Consider the following 16,329-nt stretch of genomic DNA (forward strand, 5'->3'; position numbering starts at 1 on the left):
GAGGGAAATTAGAACTCACAATTGATCACAGCTGGGATCATTTTGAATTCATTTGAAACTGTTTTTGAACGGTGATCGGGCTATCATAGGCTATTTTCATCAAGATTGAATCTACTTTCATCATAATTTGTGCTTATTGGGTGTGTGTAATATTTTTTATTGGTTTTGAAAACTAGCTTATAAATACAGTGGCATTAGTCAAATGATTTGCATTAAGTAAAAGTTTACCATAACATAATATACAATACTAGATAAATACAAATACTAGAAAGATAGTATGATAAAAGAGAAATGTGATGGCTCAATTACACAATGGCACTTGAAGTTGTTAACCAGGAGTTTACAGTGCATTTTGTCCATGATGAAAATTTGAACCGTTGGAAAAACAAGGAACGAACATGAGAAAAAGGATGTTTAGGGAACGAAAAGATGTGACCGCATGTGAACACTTACAGTTCACCATGAAATGAAATTTTAACAAATGAACAGAACAGTAGCCTCCTGCTCATCACTGGTTCAAGGAGAACAGGGAAAACTCATGGTTTTAAATGATGTGAAGCAATCAACAAAGCCTTTCAATAATTGCAATGATGAAAATGAATGTTTAAATATATAAAAGTATAGTATAAAAGTTGATCTGAGGTCCAATCTTTCATCTGCTCCTGCCTGTTTGACGTGTGTATTAGACTTCAATGTGTGTGATCATCTGCCTGCTTGTGTTTTAAATGTATTCAAACACATAAATGAATCGAACACATTGAACAAAATTCTAAACTCACAAAAGGTGAAAATGCCCTCAATGCCAGCATACACCTATGGGTACATCAGAGCTAATTTGCCAAAAAGGCAGCTGTAATTAGTCTGTGCTACATAATTAGTTTGTTTAGGCATTAACATCATCTCACATATTTTAATTGCACATTTTTCTGTTTGCAACAGTTTGGGCTGAGATGGACTTGTAGGTCTGACTGCATGCATGTAACCTGGCAGCTGACCCACTGATAAGGCAGGCTTTACAGTCACCAGTGGCAGGTCACAGTTCACTGGCTGTCCGTACTCACTTGGCTAGTTTCAATGAGAGAGCGAGAGAGAGAGACGACTTGGCTCCTGTCAGAGGCTAGCAACACACACACACACACACACACACACACACACACACACACACACACACACAATACCTTAAGGCAGCTCCCGTCTATGGGGTCCATGGGCGTGGGCTTGGGACGGACCACCCCGATATCTTCACTGCCACACTCAAGAACAGACCACAGCTCTACTACCAGGGCCTGGACAAAACCTGCAACACATCATCAAGCCAGTAGTTATAATATGTGGTATAATATTTGTTTGATCAAGTCTGTCTGGGTTAAATTTCTTATGTAGATTATCATCAAATTGGCATTTATATATTTATTACATGAATATAAAATAATGAAACGGAAAGCTTCGCTATTTACTGAATTGAACTGATTGTTTCAAAATATAGTACAGCTGTTTCAAGGGTGGCTTCAACCACAGGTGAGCTCATTCATTTTCTGTCTCCATCACGAGCAGCCATGACAAGGTAGCCTGAGGAACACCAATGTTCGCTGCTGCATCTCTTTGGCTTGTTCTTGGCAGTTTGTCATAAGCTTCAAGAAGACTACGTTTTTCATTGAGAGAGATTAGTCGCGTTTCCCGTCGCAATCTCAATGTGCACGCAACACCAGCCTCAGGTATAGCCAGCTGGAAGCAGACGGGTTGCTTCAAGGCAAAGTATCACGGAAGTAAAGCAAAAGAATATATACATATATGTAGATGTACCGTGTTTTTAAAACGTTTTTCCATACGTTGTCACATATGAAAAGACCCAACTTGAGCATTGTAAGCGGACCACTTGATTGCTACATGTAGAGGGACTGCCAAAATCAACACAAAATGGAAGTTGCGCCATGTATTATAATTTATAAAAATAGTTTTACGATTATCTTATTTTCTCATTGCGCAGCTACTGTCTTCCTCAGTTGCTCTTCCAACTTGCCGACTTTCTCGCTTAATCTGGCGACTTTCCAAACCCTCATGGCTACTTTTTTTGGTCAAAAGCTACTAGTGACAAATCTAGCGACTTGTTCATGGTGTTATTGGAGAATTTTCTGGTGTTTTGACGTTAAAGCACGTACGTTCTGCACTCTCATAAACGAGCAGTAAAATGCACGGCCGCCACTGGTTGTATAGAGACGGGTTGTATATGTTTACAACTCATAGCTGTACTCAATGGTAATAGAGCACTGAAAGATAAAATAAAAATAACTAGTATAAATCAAATAAAAAATATATTATATATAAGAGAAAATAATTAATATTTCTGTCTTTCTGTCTTGGCCAATCACACGCACGCATCGCTGGATGCCATGGAAACGACCGAGGTTACTTAAGGCCTCAGAACGTTCTGATCCTCACTTTGCATTTGGATTTTAACACCAGCAGAACAACTTTTGAGCGGAACAACTCTTGAGCTGAACAACTCTTGTGGATCTAAACTGTGGAGAGCTAACTCTTTGAGTTTTTAACTTCTTGAGAAAAGCTACTTTTTACAAAACTTGTTGGAGAACTGAACTACTAGATCATCGTGGGCAACAGAAGAGACTGAAGATGGTCAACGCTAACTGGGATGGTAAGTACGGTAACTGTACAAGTTTGCATTTAATTTAGCATTTTTCTTTTGATTCATCCCCTTCAAACCATTTAAAGCATTCTCAGTTTAGAAATCAGTGAAACTTTTTGAGTTTAAAGGTGTTGACACTATATTATCAGGCCCGTTGGAAACAGACACTCGTGTAAACTGATTATTTGAGTGACAGAATGTCTTAAATGTGGCAGAACTTCTGTGGAATGTGTTCACAATAGTGTAGCGGTTTAAACACAGTTACTTGAAGGCATAAAATCTTCCTATTTTAACATTAAAATGTATATTATATATAACATTTTCATAAAAGGCTAAATGCATGCAAGTTGTGCACCATGGTAACCATATATATGGTTACCATGGTGCACAACTTAAGCATGCATTTAGCCTTTTATGAAAATGTTCTATTTTCAGAAATATACATTTTAACGTCAGGATGTAGCTACGTCATCAAACCAGGCCATGATGCGACCCTGAGTGGGTTTGACTGTTGACACTTGAGTTATTGAACAAACATCTGCTTCTTTTACGTCATCATATTACATAATCTATTTCTTTAACATTTAACATTGAGATGCGCTTTGGTCGTTGTTGTGATATTTGGTTTTCGAGGGACAAGAGAGCGATCTGTTTAACTGTACGGGGCTGCATGTGCGCGTGCTGCATTTCCTCCACGCGCTGTGATATGCAACTCATAAACCGGGAGAATAATGAGTTATAAACTAAAGAGGTTAGTCATGTTGGATTAATGTGGACACGTTTCACTGTGCGCCGTGACGCACGTAGTTCAACAAATACGTTCACATTGTTTATTGCAAGCCATTGACCGTTTCGTCCACACAAATGCAAAATGAACGTCTTTGTCCAGAGCTCACGACTACTCAACAGTCGGTTAATTGACCCGCTGACTGACTGATTAGCAGCTGGAATCTGAATCCAGATCAGAAACGTGGGACAAGCCCGTGCGTAAAAGCGCGTGGCCAGCTGCTCCTCTCACCCTACTCTGTTGTTTCGGTAATAAGGATAATATCTATAACGACAATAACAATATTTATTGCTTTTATCATTATTAATATAGTTCTTTTGTTAGGTGTTCTCTGTTCAAACTAACTGGCAGAGCTGCACTATGTTTGGTATAAATGTTTAAAGGTGAACTCTCTTGCGTGTTGGGGACTTTATGTGAGTCGTGTAGTGCTGTCCTAGTTACTTTGGATCTGCTGTCGTCTTTTCTAATTTTAATTTTGATTATTACTTCATGTAATCCAGAAATATTTCATGTTATGAAAAATCCTGACTGTTTAGATGTTTCCCTCTTAGCTGGTGTCGACCTCGCCGTTGAACATCCTGCACAAGATGGCTTCCCCCGAAGACGGCCTCCCCGAAGACGGCCTCCCCGAAGACGGCCCCCCCGAAGACGGCCCCCCCGAAGACGGCCCCCCCGGATACTACGTCCTCCCCGGATACGGCTTCCCCGGATACTACGTCCTCCCCGGATACGGCTTCTTCGAATGCGGCTTCCCCGAATACGGCTTCCCCGAAGACGGCTTCCCCGGATACGGCTTCCCCGGATACGGCTTGCCCGGATACTACGTCTCCCCCGGATACGGCTTCTTCGAAGACGGCTTCCCAGAAGACTGGTTCCCAGAAGACTGGTTCCCCGAAGACGGCTTCCCCGAATACGGCTTCCCCGAAGACGGATTCCCCGAAGACGGCGTCCCCGAAGACGGCTTCCCCGAAGACGGCCTCCCCGAAGACGGCGTCCCCGAAGACGGCGTCCCCGAAGACGGCGTCCCCGAAGACGGCGTCCCCGAAGACGGCGTCCTCGAAGACGGCGTCCCCGAAGACGGCGTCCCCGAATACGGCCTCCCCGAAGACGGCGTCCCCGAAGACGGCGTCCCCGAAGACGGCGTCCCCGAAGACGGCGTCCTCGAAGACGGCCTCCCGGAAGACGGATTCCCCGAAGACGGCGTCCCCGAAGACGGCTTCCTCGAATACGGCTTCCCCGAAGACGGCTTCCCCGAAGACGGCCTCCCGGAAGACGGATTCCCCGAAGACGGCCTCCCGGAAGACGGCTTCCCCGAAGACTGCTTCCCCGAAGACGGCGTCCTCGAAGACGGCTTCCCCGAAGACGGCTTCCCCGAAGACGGCCCCGATGAAGTAGTGGAAGGGGAGGAAGAAGAGGAAGCTGCGGAAGTAATTGAACCTGTTTTGCCTCCGTCCCCAATCTTCCAGGGGTCAGAAGAGCCCACCGAGGACAGCAGCGATGAGGACCGCCCGGAGCAGGTGAGTTTGAAGAGGAAGAGGAACGGTGAGGACGACAGGCAGTCGGCGCCCTCCACTTCAGGCCTCGGATCCTCCACGAAGAGGACCAGAGAAGAGGACGACAGGCAGTCGGCGCCCTCCACTTCAGGCCTCGGATCCTCCACGAAGAGGACCAAAGAAGAGGACGACAGAGAAGAGGACGACAAAGAAGAGGACGACAGAGAAGAGGACGAGAGAGAGTCGGCGCCTTCCACTTCAGGCCTCGGATCCTCCATGAAGAGGACCAGAGAAGAGGACTACAGCGAATCGGCGCCCTCCACTTCAGGCCTCGGTCCCTCCACAAAGAAGAGCCGGGCAGATGAGTACAGATGGTCTCCACCCCCCAAGCCATTCCGCTTTTACAATGGACTCTGTATATCGGATGAAGACAGTGACTCGGATTGACACCGACAGCCTGTTTGCTGCAGGATTGTAAAACCTTTGTGTCTGGTAGGACTGATAAAGCACCAGACAGCCTTCCCTTGCGTCTGGCGGGGTTGGCGATAGGTAGCATCCTGCAGCAGAGCTTTTAAATATTGTTTCTTTGTTGATTTTCTGTTTGAGTAATAGTTGATGCTAGATGTAGAAACCAGAGGTAAGTTAATAGTGAATGGTTGTTATTCTGTTGTGTATTTTTTTTTATAAAGTCTAGATGTCTTTAGCAGACAAAGGTAAGTCAACATTTAATAACAACATTAACACACATTGACTCAAAGTCTCACTTTACAGTTATTCAAAGATTGTTCATTGTACTCACTCTATATCTGTTTTTCATAGTTAGGTGAAGGTGGCTGTACCAGCCAGAGGTATGGTAAAAATTACTAACGTTAAGAAAAAGTTTCCAAGTCTCTTTTACTCAGGTATCGATGGCTGTAACACAGGAAGCAACATCCTGGATCTCCTCGACAACAGAGAAGATGTGTTCACTCTGGACCAGATGAGAAGGATGGAGGACCACAGGACCAGATGAGAAGGATGGAAGACTACAGGACCAGATGGAGAGCGGCGGTCTGTCAGTCCTCAGTGGGCTGAGTAAGTAATCCCTCACTAAGACTACAGACGTATCAGTAATAAGATTCCATCATTGAACAATGTAAAGGTCGTATAGTTGAGTTAAAAGTGTTCATCTCTTGTGTTTGTGTGTCACAGGGCAGGACTCCTCTGTGCTTTTGTCTCACTCCTGGGGCAGTTGAGAGTGGACGTCAACCAACCCATCATCCCAGGAAGACCCAGACCCACCACAGACCATTGAACCACTCTCAGCACCCTAGTGAGTCCGAGACCCAGTGAGTACAGTTACGTCCTCCCTGCCCCTCCACCCGACACCACCCGCTCCACCCACCAGCCGAGAGGACGAGGAGCGCCCCCTCCCCACCGGCACAGAGGACGTAGTTTGTCTCCGTCTGCTTCTTATGTGCTGGTGGGTTTGGGAAGCTCCTCACACACACAGGAAGCCGTCAGCAGCTCTTTGCATCGGATCACAAACCAAGAAGCAGACAGACGGTTCAGGCTGAACGAGAAATGATAATTCTAAAAACCTCAAGGTCTTTCATTTGTCACATACGTATGTGCATGTGAACTGTATGCATACAAATAAATGTATGACAAACTTTCTAAATATGTTCGCAGACGAAACGGCGGTCATCGGCTTCATCAGAGACGGTGATGAGTCTGCGTACAGACGGGAGGTTGAACAGCTGGTCCTCTGCTCCCCTATCACTGTGTGGTTTGGATCGGCCACCAAACAGGACAGAAAGAGACTACAACGGATTCTTTCCACTGGCCGTCACTCTGTTGAACAATAAATAAGTCATATTGCACTACTACCTCCGTTTGTACTACTACCTCTGTTTGCACTATCACCTCAATTCCATTGCCATTGTTTCTAGGTTTATGTTCACATGTGTATATATATATATATATTACATTACATTACAGTCATAGTCTGATAGCTTGTTGAAGTATTAGCATGTTTTTTCTCGTAGTGTCTCTTTACATTATATTACTTAAACAAGGCAACATTGTCATGACAAACTAGGCAGACACAGTTATTTCGGTTTTCGGTGAAAAAATATGAAAGCGGCGGCCCTCGGTATCGACTTTCCTTATTTTACTTGCCGTAGCCATGACAGTTGAAGGGTCAGAGACAATTAAAAAAAGCCAGACAGTTACAGAGTGGTGCTGCCACCATGAGGTGAAAAGAGGAATTGCATGTTGAATTTGTATGATTTATTCATTCCGTTTTGACTGTGCTGGCGGGCCATAAATAATGCATTTTAAGACAGAAGGCGCGGGCCGTATAAAATCTGACCTCGGGCCGTGATTGGCCCGCGGGCCGGACTTTGGACATGCCTGATGTAAGCGAATTACTTAACTAGCATCGACATAGGAATGATTCTGTCCCAAGCTTTTTGATCCATATAAGCGGTTCATCATTGTAACCGTGATCACTACAAGTGGTTTCCATTTTGTTACAATTTGACGATTCCAAATCTACAATCTAATGTTACACTTACAAGCTGTATTGGTTGTATGCCTCCATCTGTGTCTAAGCCTCATTACCACCTAACGTATGTACTTTATTTCTGGAATGTATTCGGATATGATTTACTACGCTACTAAAAAAAAAAAGTATTTCACATTTCAGACCTGACCGTTAACACCTCACCTTGCTCTTTCTTCATCCACTTATCCCGTCACAAACACTTTGAAAAAGAAGTTGCTTCCTGGGCTGCTCTGTGCCAACTGTGATACATTAGGGCTTGTACCCCAGGTCGTTTTTGTGTGCTGACCAAATGTTGGCACAAGTAAGTGCTTTAGTACCTGAACTGTGCAGAGCAGCCACCCCTGGAGCAGTTGCTGCCACCTGTGTCACCATCACCCCATATCCAAACTTCTCACAGCGGCTCACCTACAGAAAACACACACAGAAATCCCATAATCCCCAAATATTTACTACATATCTATTACTTTATTATTATCAAAAATGAATGAGAAGTTTGGACAAGAAACCGATAATTGTAAATTTGGCATTTATGATCCAGTATACAAACTGCTATGACACTGCTAGAATCCTGAAAAGGCACTTCATAATGTAGTTTAGCACACCGAGGAGAAATCTGATTGCAAATTGATTTTTGCGGGTGCAGGCCCTTCATTAATTACAACACAATGTCCCGACTAAATAAGACAAAATATCATTACATTACATAATCGAAGTGAAATGCCAAACGAGAGACGCGTTTACAAGTGTGCGTAAACAATGGCATTAAATGTAGCCCACGGGGGATTCGTTAAGGTTTTCCCTAAGACTCAGTGAGAGAGTCCACAATATGAATAATGGAAAATATGATGTACATTAGGCATATGTAGAGTCCAGAGATGAATAAATGAACCCCCGTGTTAGGGATTAGCAGCATGTAACTGTCTCCAGGCTACTGGTGAATACTGAACAGTCTTCAGGAGATATGACGGTGGCCTTGAGGAGCAGCGGGAGCAACAAACGACCACATCTTCTGCTGAGTGAAATACGGATACTGACGACATGGTCCTACAGAATGAATAAAATGCTTTAAAATGCATTATGTTCTGCGTGGGTAGGACATTATAGGAAACAGAAGCCTAGAAATACTGCATGCATGCATGCTGTATATTATATCATAATTTATATATTTTGTATCCACAACTTATATCTATGTGTGTTAACAAATAAAACAACTCTACAGTGTGATCTATTGCCATCAACGGGTGTTTCTCCAAGCCAAATGGTAATTTTACATTTTATTTCAATAAAGATAAATGTACTTGATGAAACAGTCTGCGTGTGTTATGAATTTATTTGTAATCCGGCATCTTGGCATCAGGGTTGGCGCACTGTAACTCAAGTCAATGTGGCACATTGAACCACTGCCAAAGTTAATTCTTTCAGGGTTTCCATAAAGGTGATGAAACACTTTCATCGAACTATATCAGCATCAATGCTTATCAGTACTTCTGCAGTAAAGTCCCACTGTTTGATTGAAGGTGGCACAACAGTTATCTAGCTAACATTTAACTTGGTATCTACTAGCAGAGCTTTTACAACTAAATGATTCTGTCAACAACATCTGGAATTCCTCACATCAGCTGGTGCAAAGTCAAGCACTTGTTGGATTGCAAGATGGGGAAACTGGGTGGGGAAGGAAATTAGTGGTGGTGTTACCTCAATACCACAGTTGAGGTGCCCTTGAGCAAGTCATTTAACTCCCTCACTGCTCCACTGGGGCTTTTCAGTGACTAAATGAAAAGCCCCAAAAATACATGCAAACTGGGTATTAGGGCTGTACTAAGCTTCAAAACCTGACATTCAGATACTAAAATCAACATGCACATGCTGCACAGCTTGTTTTGTTTTGCACGTCTACTCGTTCTTTTTGAACCCGGTATTTCTACACAGTTACAGTTTAAAATCAGACTAAGCTAATCAGTGTTATATTCATTCTGCAGCAGCGTGTTTCACTGAGTTCAGGGCTAAGCCTCTTCACACATGCACTGAGCGGATCAGAGGAGAGGCTCTGTGGCTGCATAAGACTGTTTCCATCCTGCGTGATCAAAACATTTCCAATAACTCGAGAGCGTTGTAAAGTCTAAAAGTCTAAATATATGAAATAGTTAGATGTTATCATTTTCAGAATTGCGGGCAAAAAACTGTTTGCTCTTCCGCTTGCCGTATTCAAAGGGAGGCACGCACTGATGAGGTTTATTCATGAAGGAAAGTTGATTTAACAAAAAAAGACTAACTTTATTAATCTGAGGAATCGCTTTATTTAAATTGAGCGTTTTGTTTGAGGAATAAATATATATATATATATATATAAAAGAAAAGACATCCGGTACAGCCCTACTGGGTATAAATAAATACAAATTGTGAAGTAGAAGAAACAGTTTTGAGCACTATTATTTTCTATGATGGAAAATTGCCAAATTGAAAATATCCAGCTCGTTGTGCAGCATTTTAAAGTACAGGGTTTGTTATTACCTGTAGTTTTTTTGTAAAGCGAGAGAACATGTAGGAGACACATTCATTGATGGCTCCTGTCTGCTGGAGCAGCAGCAGCCCTTTAGGAGTTGCAGCAAAGTTCAGCAGGCTGTCCAACAACGTCTCCTCCCAGATGAGCCTGTGCCAAAGTCAAAGAGAGAGAGTGAGCTGCAGTGCTATCTTTATAAGCTCACAGTCATATTTGACCAGGAAACGAGCTCACTGTAGGAGGCTTTAAATGATGTATTCCAAAAACAGTTTATATACAAAAACAATTATTCCAAATGAATTCTGATAATTATGTCTTTAAGTCGCTGGACACCGGGTTGGAAAAGCATCATTCCTGTGTCTTTAAATGTCCATAATCAGTCTCTGTAATAGCTGCATTATGACTAATCACTACTTTAATTCTAGGGATCAGAATAAAGTACTTAAAATGGCCTCACATGTTCTGCAGCTCCTGGGTGGATGTTCCAGCGGTGGCTCCGGGTACCGGAGTTGGAACCCTTTCGGACAAGGAACTGGTCTAGAAATAAAGAAAGTAAATGTAAAGTTTATCTATAGTTGGCTATTTTTTCTTAATTAAAGACTACAGATTGATAATGGACTATTTCTGGGTTGTATTTTGATTTTATAAATTGTTAAACCTCGCTGCTTCTTTTCTGTGACTCTCACCTTACTCTGTAAATTGCTGTACTGTTGGTCTACATTCAGCCTTTGTCTTCTTCATATTCTATAGATATTGTAATATCTATAACTGATGATTTAATCATAAATAAATGACTATTTTTGCTAATTTCAGCTTGAAAAAAAAGTATTCAAAATCGTAATGGAATAAACCTGTATTTTCAAAAACGCCTACTGTATGTTAGTATTGTATGTTATTTGAAATCAGGGTCAAAAACGTCATTCTAAACAATCAAATCTTTAACTGTTTTTTACCCTGTAAACTAATTAAAATCACATGCCTCCCACAAACTTTGGGGGCCATGTTTGTGTCTTTTTAAAGTGGGTGGAACGAGGTCAACATTGTTATTACATTATGTAACACAACGAAAATAGATGTAGACTTTGATTTAAGACATCATAGACAGCGCAGTGTGTGCAGACTGATAATTAATATTTAACACACACACACTGGAGGAAAGTTAGCAGGAAGTGAGTGAGAACATGTTTTATACTGATTGTATACTGATGCCACAATGTCTCATAAAAGTACATTTTTGAAATGAATGTAATGGAAAAAGGAGCGGTAATATGTGATGTGGGACTGTATGCAGTAAATACAGATACCTGTCTGACATTAATGATGTCTCCTACCTGTGAGAAGCAGTTTCACTGCTTGTCTTTTCTGCTTCCTCTGTCGATGCATTGTAGCAGGAGTTATTTTTGGTTTTGGTTGCAGATTCAACTGTGTCTGTTTTGACTTTTTGCATTTTCAGTTTTGTTTTTCAGTACAGACTAAAGGTATTCTGATTTCGACGCATTAAGAGGACAAAAGTAGTATTGTAAAAATGAAATGGAGCAGATTACAATGGTTAGTTAATTCCTTCCATTTGCAAGCAGTGGTGGCATTTTCCTTCACAGCATTCATCAGGCAAATGAAACATGACAGGAGTATTCTAGCCAGTGAAACTGATCATTAGACATGGACACCCCTCCATTAGATATTCTAGAAACAAATGATTCAGATAGAACCTTTATCTACCACCTTTTACAACGTTTTTATGGGGGGGCATTAGTCAAGCAACGCTCTCCAAGAAAGGGTCTCATTTCTGGAACTGAACACCAATATTATGTTACTAAATAGTTTTTTCTAATGCTAAACTTTTTTTTATCCGATACCGTCACCCTAAAACCACTGAGGTCTTTTATCAGGCTATTATTTAACCACTCAAAATCTGAGGGGAAATCTAAGTCACTGAGCATGAGGAATCTGAAGGTTTGAACAGTGTTATATTGAGGAATTAAGTGCAGCTATACCTTTTTCCATGCAGCAGCTACAGCCTTGTGCAGGCCGTAGGGTCGGAGGACCTGCAAACCCTCACAGGTGTTGTATATCTGCCTACAGACAAAGATAAAGGCTCCGCATGATGTATGAGACCCGTCGGATTCACTTGGTGAGGACAGCTCCTTCTCCAGCAGCCTGAGAGTGAACTGTACAATGACATGAGCAGGAAAGGTTCTGCAGAGGAGAGGGGAAACAGACGAAGAGAAACACGTTGACGGGCAAAACTGTTCAAGAATGTCATGTGTGTAATATGAGGTGCTTTGCTCAGCAAAATGTTTGGGGAGCGGCATGTTTTAAGTTCCTTCCCTTCCTGTTTTTTTGTTGTTTTCTAAATGTCAAATACTTTCTAATGCTAGTTGTAGTATTTATATGTAACTGCAAGCAACTCATTTGTATTGCTTTTGTTTTTCCCTGTCTCATTACACTTTTATATGCTCATTTTTACAACATATTTCTCAGAGGAGGCACATCAAATAATTAATGGCAGACTAGAGCACATTCGTCAAAACAGTTTGCACTCAGTGATTTCAGTCTTGGTGAATGTATTATTGCTAACACACAACAACGAACTGCTGTTTCAGGTTGGACAGACTGTTCAGGGTCAACCAAGTACAACAAAATCTAAAACTAACGTGGGGCCACAGAGTGACCCCGAGTATCTTTAATAAATCACACTTCTTTTTTTCTTTGGTTTTTGCTATAATGGGACTGGTGTAGATCAAAGAACCGCAGTGACACACCAGCATCCTTGGGTCTAATCTGCGCACTGTGCAGAGGATTTCTTATGCAAATGTAACTTTATATTAAAGTCTTCTTGCTAAGCCAAAAGTTATTTATTTCATTAACATAAAAAGATACAAAAAGACCCATCTCACCTCTCACTGTGGGCTACAACTAGATTCTTCTCATGTAAGAAGAGAGATAATCCTCTGTCAGTATTTGCGATGCGAGCCAGAACGTCAGCGATGAGAATCAGTGTTGCTGCTGGAGATTTTAATTTGGCCTGCAGAGCGGAGATAATAAACAGACAAATTTATCCAACTGCTTCAGAGACGAGTAGAATCACAAGTAATATGGTATCGAGTTGGAATCAAGCTTAAAAACGTGGGTTGAGGTTGAGGTTAGGATAACATTCTGGCTACAGACGTTGCATTTATAGTCCAGATTGGGATTAGATGTACATTAGGGAAATATGGTAACGGCAGATGTTATGCATTTACTGTTGAGTTAGAGCTACTGTTTAGGGGGAAAAAATCAAGTTAATGGACGGTAGAATGTTGGCGAAAGGCCAAAGAATTTATTATGACTGAAGTTGCCAAATCGTCTTTAAAAGTGACCATTTAACAGCGGAGGTAAAAACACCATGGATTGGAAAAGTCCATGGAACAGAATTTTGATTACTAAAAAGCTACAGACCAACATATTTGTGATATAAAAGGGTCCACAGCAACATGACAGGCTTGTCAAGGATCAATATAAGGTCATTACAATATATAAACGTCCTTTTTGTCATTCTAAACATGGAATGCTATTGTGATGTAGTTAACCTGCTTATTGACACTAAAAACGTTCTGTGTTCGTCTGTATTCATGAATCAATAATCTTGTTTGTGGCGTGCATCTGCAAACCTGTATGTGGTCTATTCCAGTCACATCTTTATTAAAACAAATATGCTTCGTGCTTGCGCTTCACCTGCTGTCCATTGAGCAGAGCTATCACAGGAGCCAGCAGTGTCTCTATTACAGGGGTCTGGTAGAGACACTCTGCAGCACACTCTGTCCTCTCACACAGCATCCACAGCACCTGCATCACCAGACAGCTGGGCGACAGGGAGTCTGAACACACAGATATTTAAATGAAGTACTTGCATGTCGATATATCTTGACAGTTAACACTTTGTCGTGCTCGTACCCCCTTTGTTGATATCCTGGGAATCAGATTTTGTCAGTTTTTCTAGACTGGACACGCATTACATTTATACATCGTCAGTGTGAGTGTGTTTGAACTTGGATTGATGTATTTTGCTTGTATGTCCAGTATCAATCTGATCACCCTGGACACAGGTTCATACATGATTCTATGAGGACAGAAAAAGGTGAACTTGAAACCAAGCAATTACTGACAATACTTCACACTCCAATGACGGAAAATAACGTCATGTACATTTACTCGAGTACTGTAACACAGCTCACCAGTCCACATTGCCAAACTACTCTGTAGTATGCAGAATTAAATCCAATATTAAAATGCTGCTTGCACACCGGTAACAATAAAACAATATTATAGTATACATAATCATTTTACAATGTGAAAGAAGTCATTCTGCATAATGAGTTATTTTACGTTTGATACTTTAGGTAGAGCAAGTATTAAGTATACAGTAGTTCTCCCTCCACTAACACACACACACACATCTTGAAAACATTTTGGGAATATTCATCTTCACTTGATAGTGTAACAAAGTTAATATATTTTTACTTAAATATTGCCTCCTCGAGATTTTAATCAATACAATTTAAATCTCAAACACACACTTGAATTCTGCATCTATCTCTGACATTATATTCTGTAGCATTACGTTACCATTTAGAACACCCTCGCACAACTGGTGAGGACGAACTTCAACGTTGTGCCGGTAAAATATTAAAATGAATCTATGACTTGCTCAGCGTGACTCTCTGCAGCAAGCCAAAAGAGATGATCCTCATCTGACAAAGTCAAGGTAGGGGACACTATTGATCACTGGCAGGGACACTGCTGCAGTGTAATTCAAGAGAATGAATGGGGCAATAAAGCAAGGTCTTCCAGGAGACAACCACAGTGCCGCATGACTCAGTACAAGGTTAAGAGATAAAAGATATGGTCTGAGGAATGCTGCTACGCCTCATAGGGAGGGTCACTGTGTTCCTTCAGTCCCCCGATTCCAGACTCAAAGTCTGCACAGAAAACAGGGAGGGAGCCTAAACCGTTTCATGTCGTTTACAACCGTGTGTGAGTGCGTGGGGCCCCCACCTGTGTGTGAGGTGTCACTGTGCGGAGGTTCGGGGTGTTGGTACATGATGTTAATCAGGATGACTACCAGGTCGGTCAGGCTGACTGGATCTGTAACAGGACGAGATAAATAAGAAAATCAGTCTAGTCACTCGGAGTAAATGGGGACAGTCATAAAAAGTAGTCGATAGTGCTGGGAAGGAAATGGTCCGTGTCCAGTTTTGGTGACCTTGATAACAAGGATCGTCTTGCTGCTCAGTTGGCTCCAAATTTTATGTCCGGTATGAGTTTTAGTGTCTGGTGTGTTTAAAAATGACCTGCCATCAAAGTAAATGAATCGCATCATGTGTGTTGTAATTTAACTCAACGTAATTGCAACAAGTCAAATATACAGCGTTATACTGTGTGGTATTATCACAAGCATGTCGAAAGGGGATTTATATAGCATATCGTATAACACATGATATATTACAGCTGAAACAATCAGTCAATTAACCACATTTTGATAAACGCTAAACTGTTTAATCTATCAAGCAACAGCGTCCAACATTTGCTGGTTTCAGGTTCTTTAATGTAAAGATGAGATGCTTTATCAAGTTTTAAATCTTAATAAATTGAATATGTTGTGAAAAGAACACATTTGAAGACAGTGTGATACTAATCTTTCACTATTTTTGGACATTTTAGAGCCTTAATGATTAATTGATGAAGTAGAAAGGTAAATGATAGTTATAATGTAAATGTGACTCTCACATTATGTAACGCATGTTGCTAGGGACAGATGATTAGTGGGTATTATCTGGGTATTCTTCTTGCAGCACAAGACACTTTTCTCATATTGTAAAGAGAAACACTGCTGAGGAAAACTCCTATCCACAGGTAGGATAGTGGACTTCAAATTCTGTCTGTGACAGTTACGTCTTACCTGGAAACATTAAAAAGGTGTCTGGAACTCTTAACACAGACCTAAATTGTTGACTAAAAAGCACATTTAAATGTATTTTAGCTGGTTCCATCTGAAAGAGAGCACTGACACTTTCAGTAAACGCTAAGTTATCAAATTTTATCAAAATCAATTGTCACCGTGGCAAAGTTAAGACGAAACAAATAATAGAGCAAACATGTTTTATAGGAACTGACACATATTATAAAGCACATAGTGTGTCTTATGATGAACTTAATCTACTCTGACGTCAATGATTTAAGTGCCTCCAGACTGCCTTGGAATAAGAGTCACTAATGGTTAAGGAAGCAGAGTAAAGAGCAGTGACAGCAGACGTTGAGTCTGTTTTAATGGCCTACCTCAGTATCATTCACACCCTTACATAACTTTATTAGTGATTA

General features: G+C 41.4%; 1 protein-coding gene across 1 annotated transcript in view; it reads right to left on the reverse strand.

Moving 5' to 3' along the window:
* Nucleotides 1-16,329, reverse strand: part of tbc1d32 (TBC1 domain family, member 32) — a gene marked incomplete at its 5' end in the record, with an annotated part of 70,929 nt that overhangs the window by 45,582 nt on the left and 9,018 nt on the right. Inside the window, 8 exons of the mRNA XM_079180883.1 lie at nucleotides 1,179-1,297; nucleotides 7,790-7,877; nucleotides 9,984-10,122; nucleotides 10,430-10,509; nucleotides 11,967-12,168; nucleotides 12,870-12,997; nucleotides 13,687-13,829; nucleotides 15,007-15,096. Of these exons, the coding sequence (XP_079037009.1) occupies nucleotides 1,179-1,297; nucleotides 7,790-7,877; nucleotides 9,984-10,122; nucleotides 10,430-10,509; nucleotides 11,967-12,168; nucleotides 12,870-12,997; nucleotides 13,687-13,829; nucleotides 15,007-15,096 (989 nt within the window). The remainder of the gene's footprint in view (nucleotides 1-1,178; nucleotides 1,298-7,789; nucleotides 7,878-9,983; nucleotides 10,123-10,429; nucleotides 10,510-11,966; nucleotides 12,169-12,869; nucleotides 12,998-13,686; nucleotides 13,830-15,006; nucleotides 15,097-16,329) is intronic.

Source organism: Pholis gunnellus (assembly GCF_910591455.1).
Source record: "Pholis gunnellus genome assembly, chromosome: 19".
Taxonomy (NCBI): domain Eukaryota; kingdom Metazoa; phylum Chordata; class Actinopteri; order Perciformes; family Pholidae; genus Pholis; species Pholis gunnellus.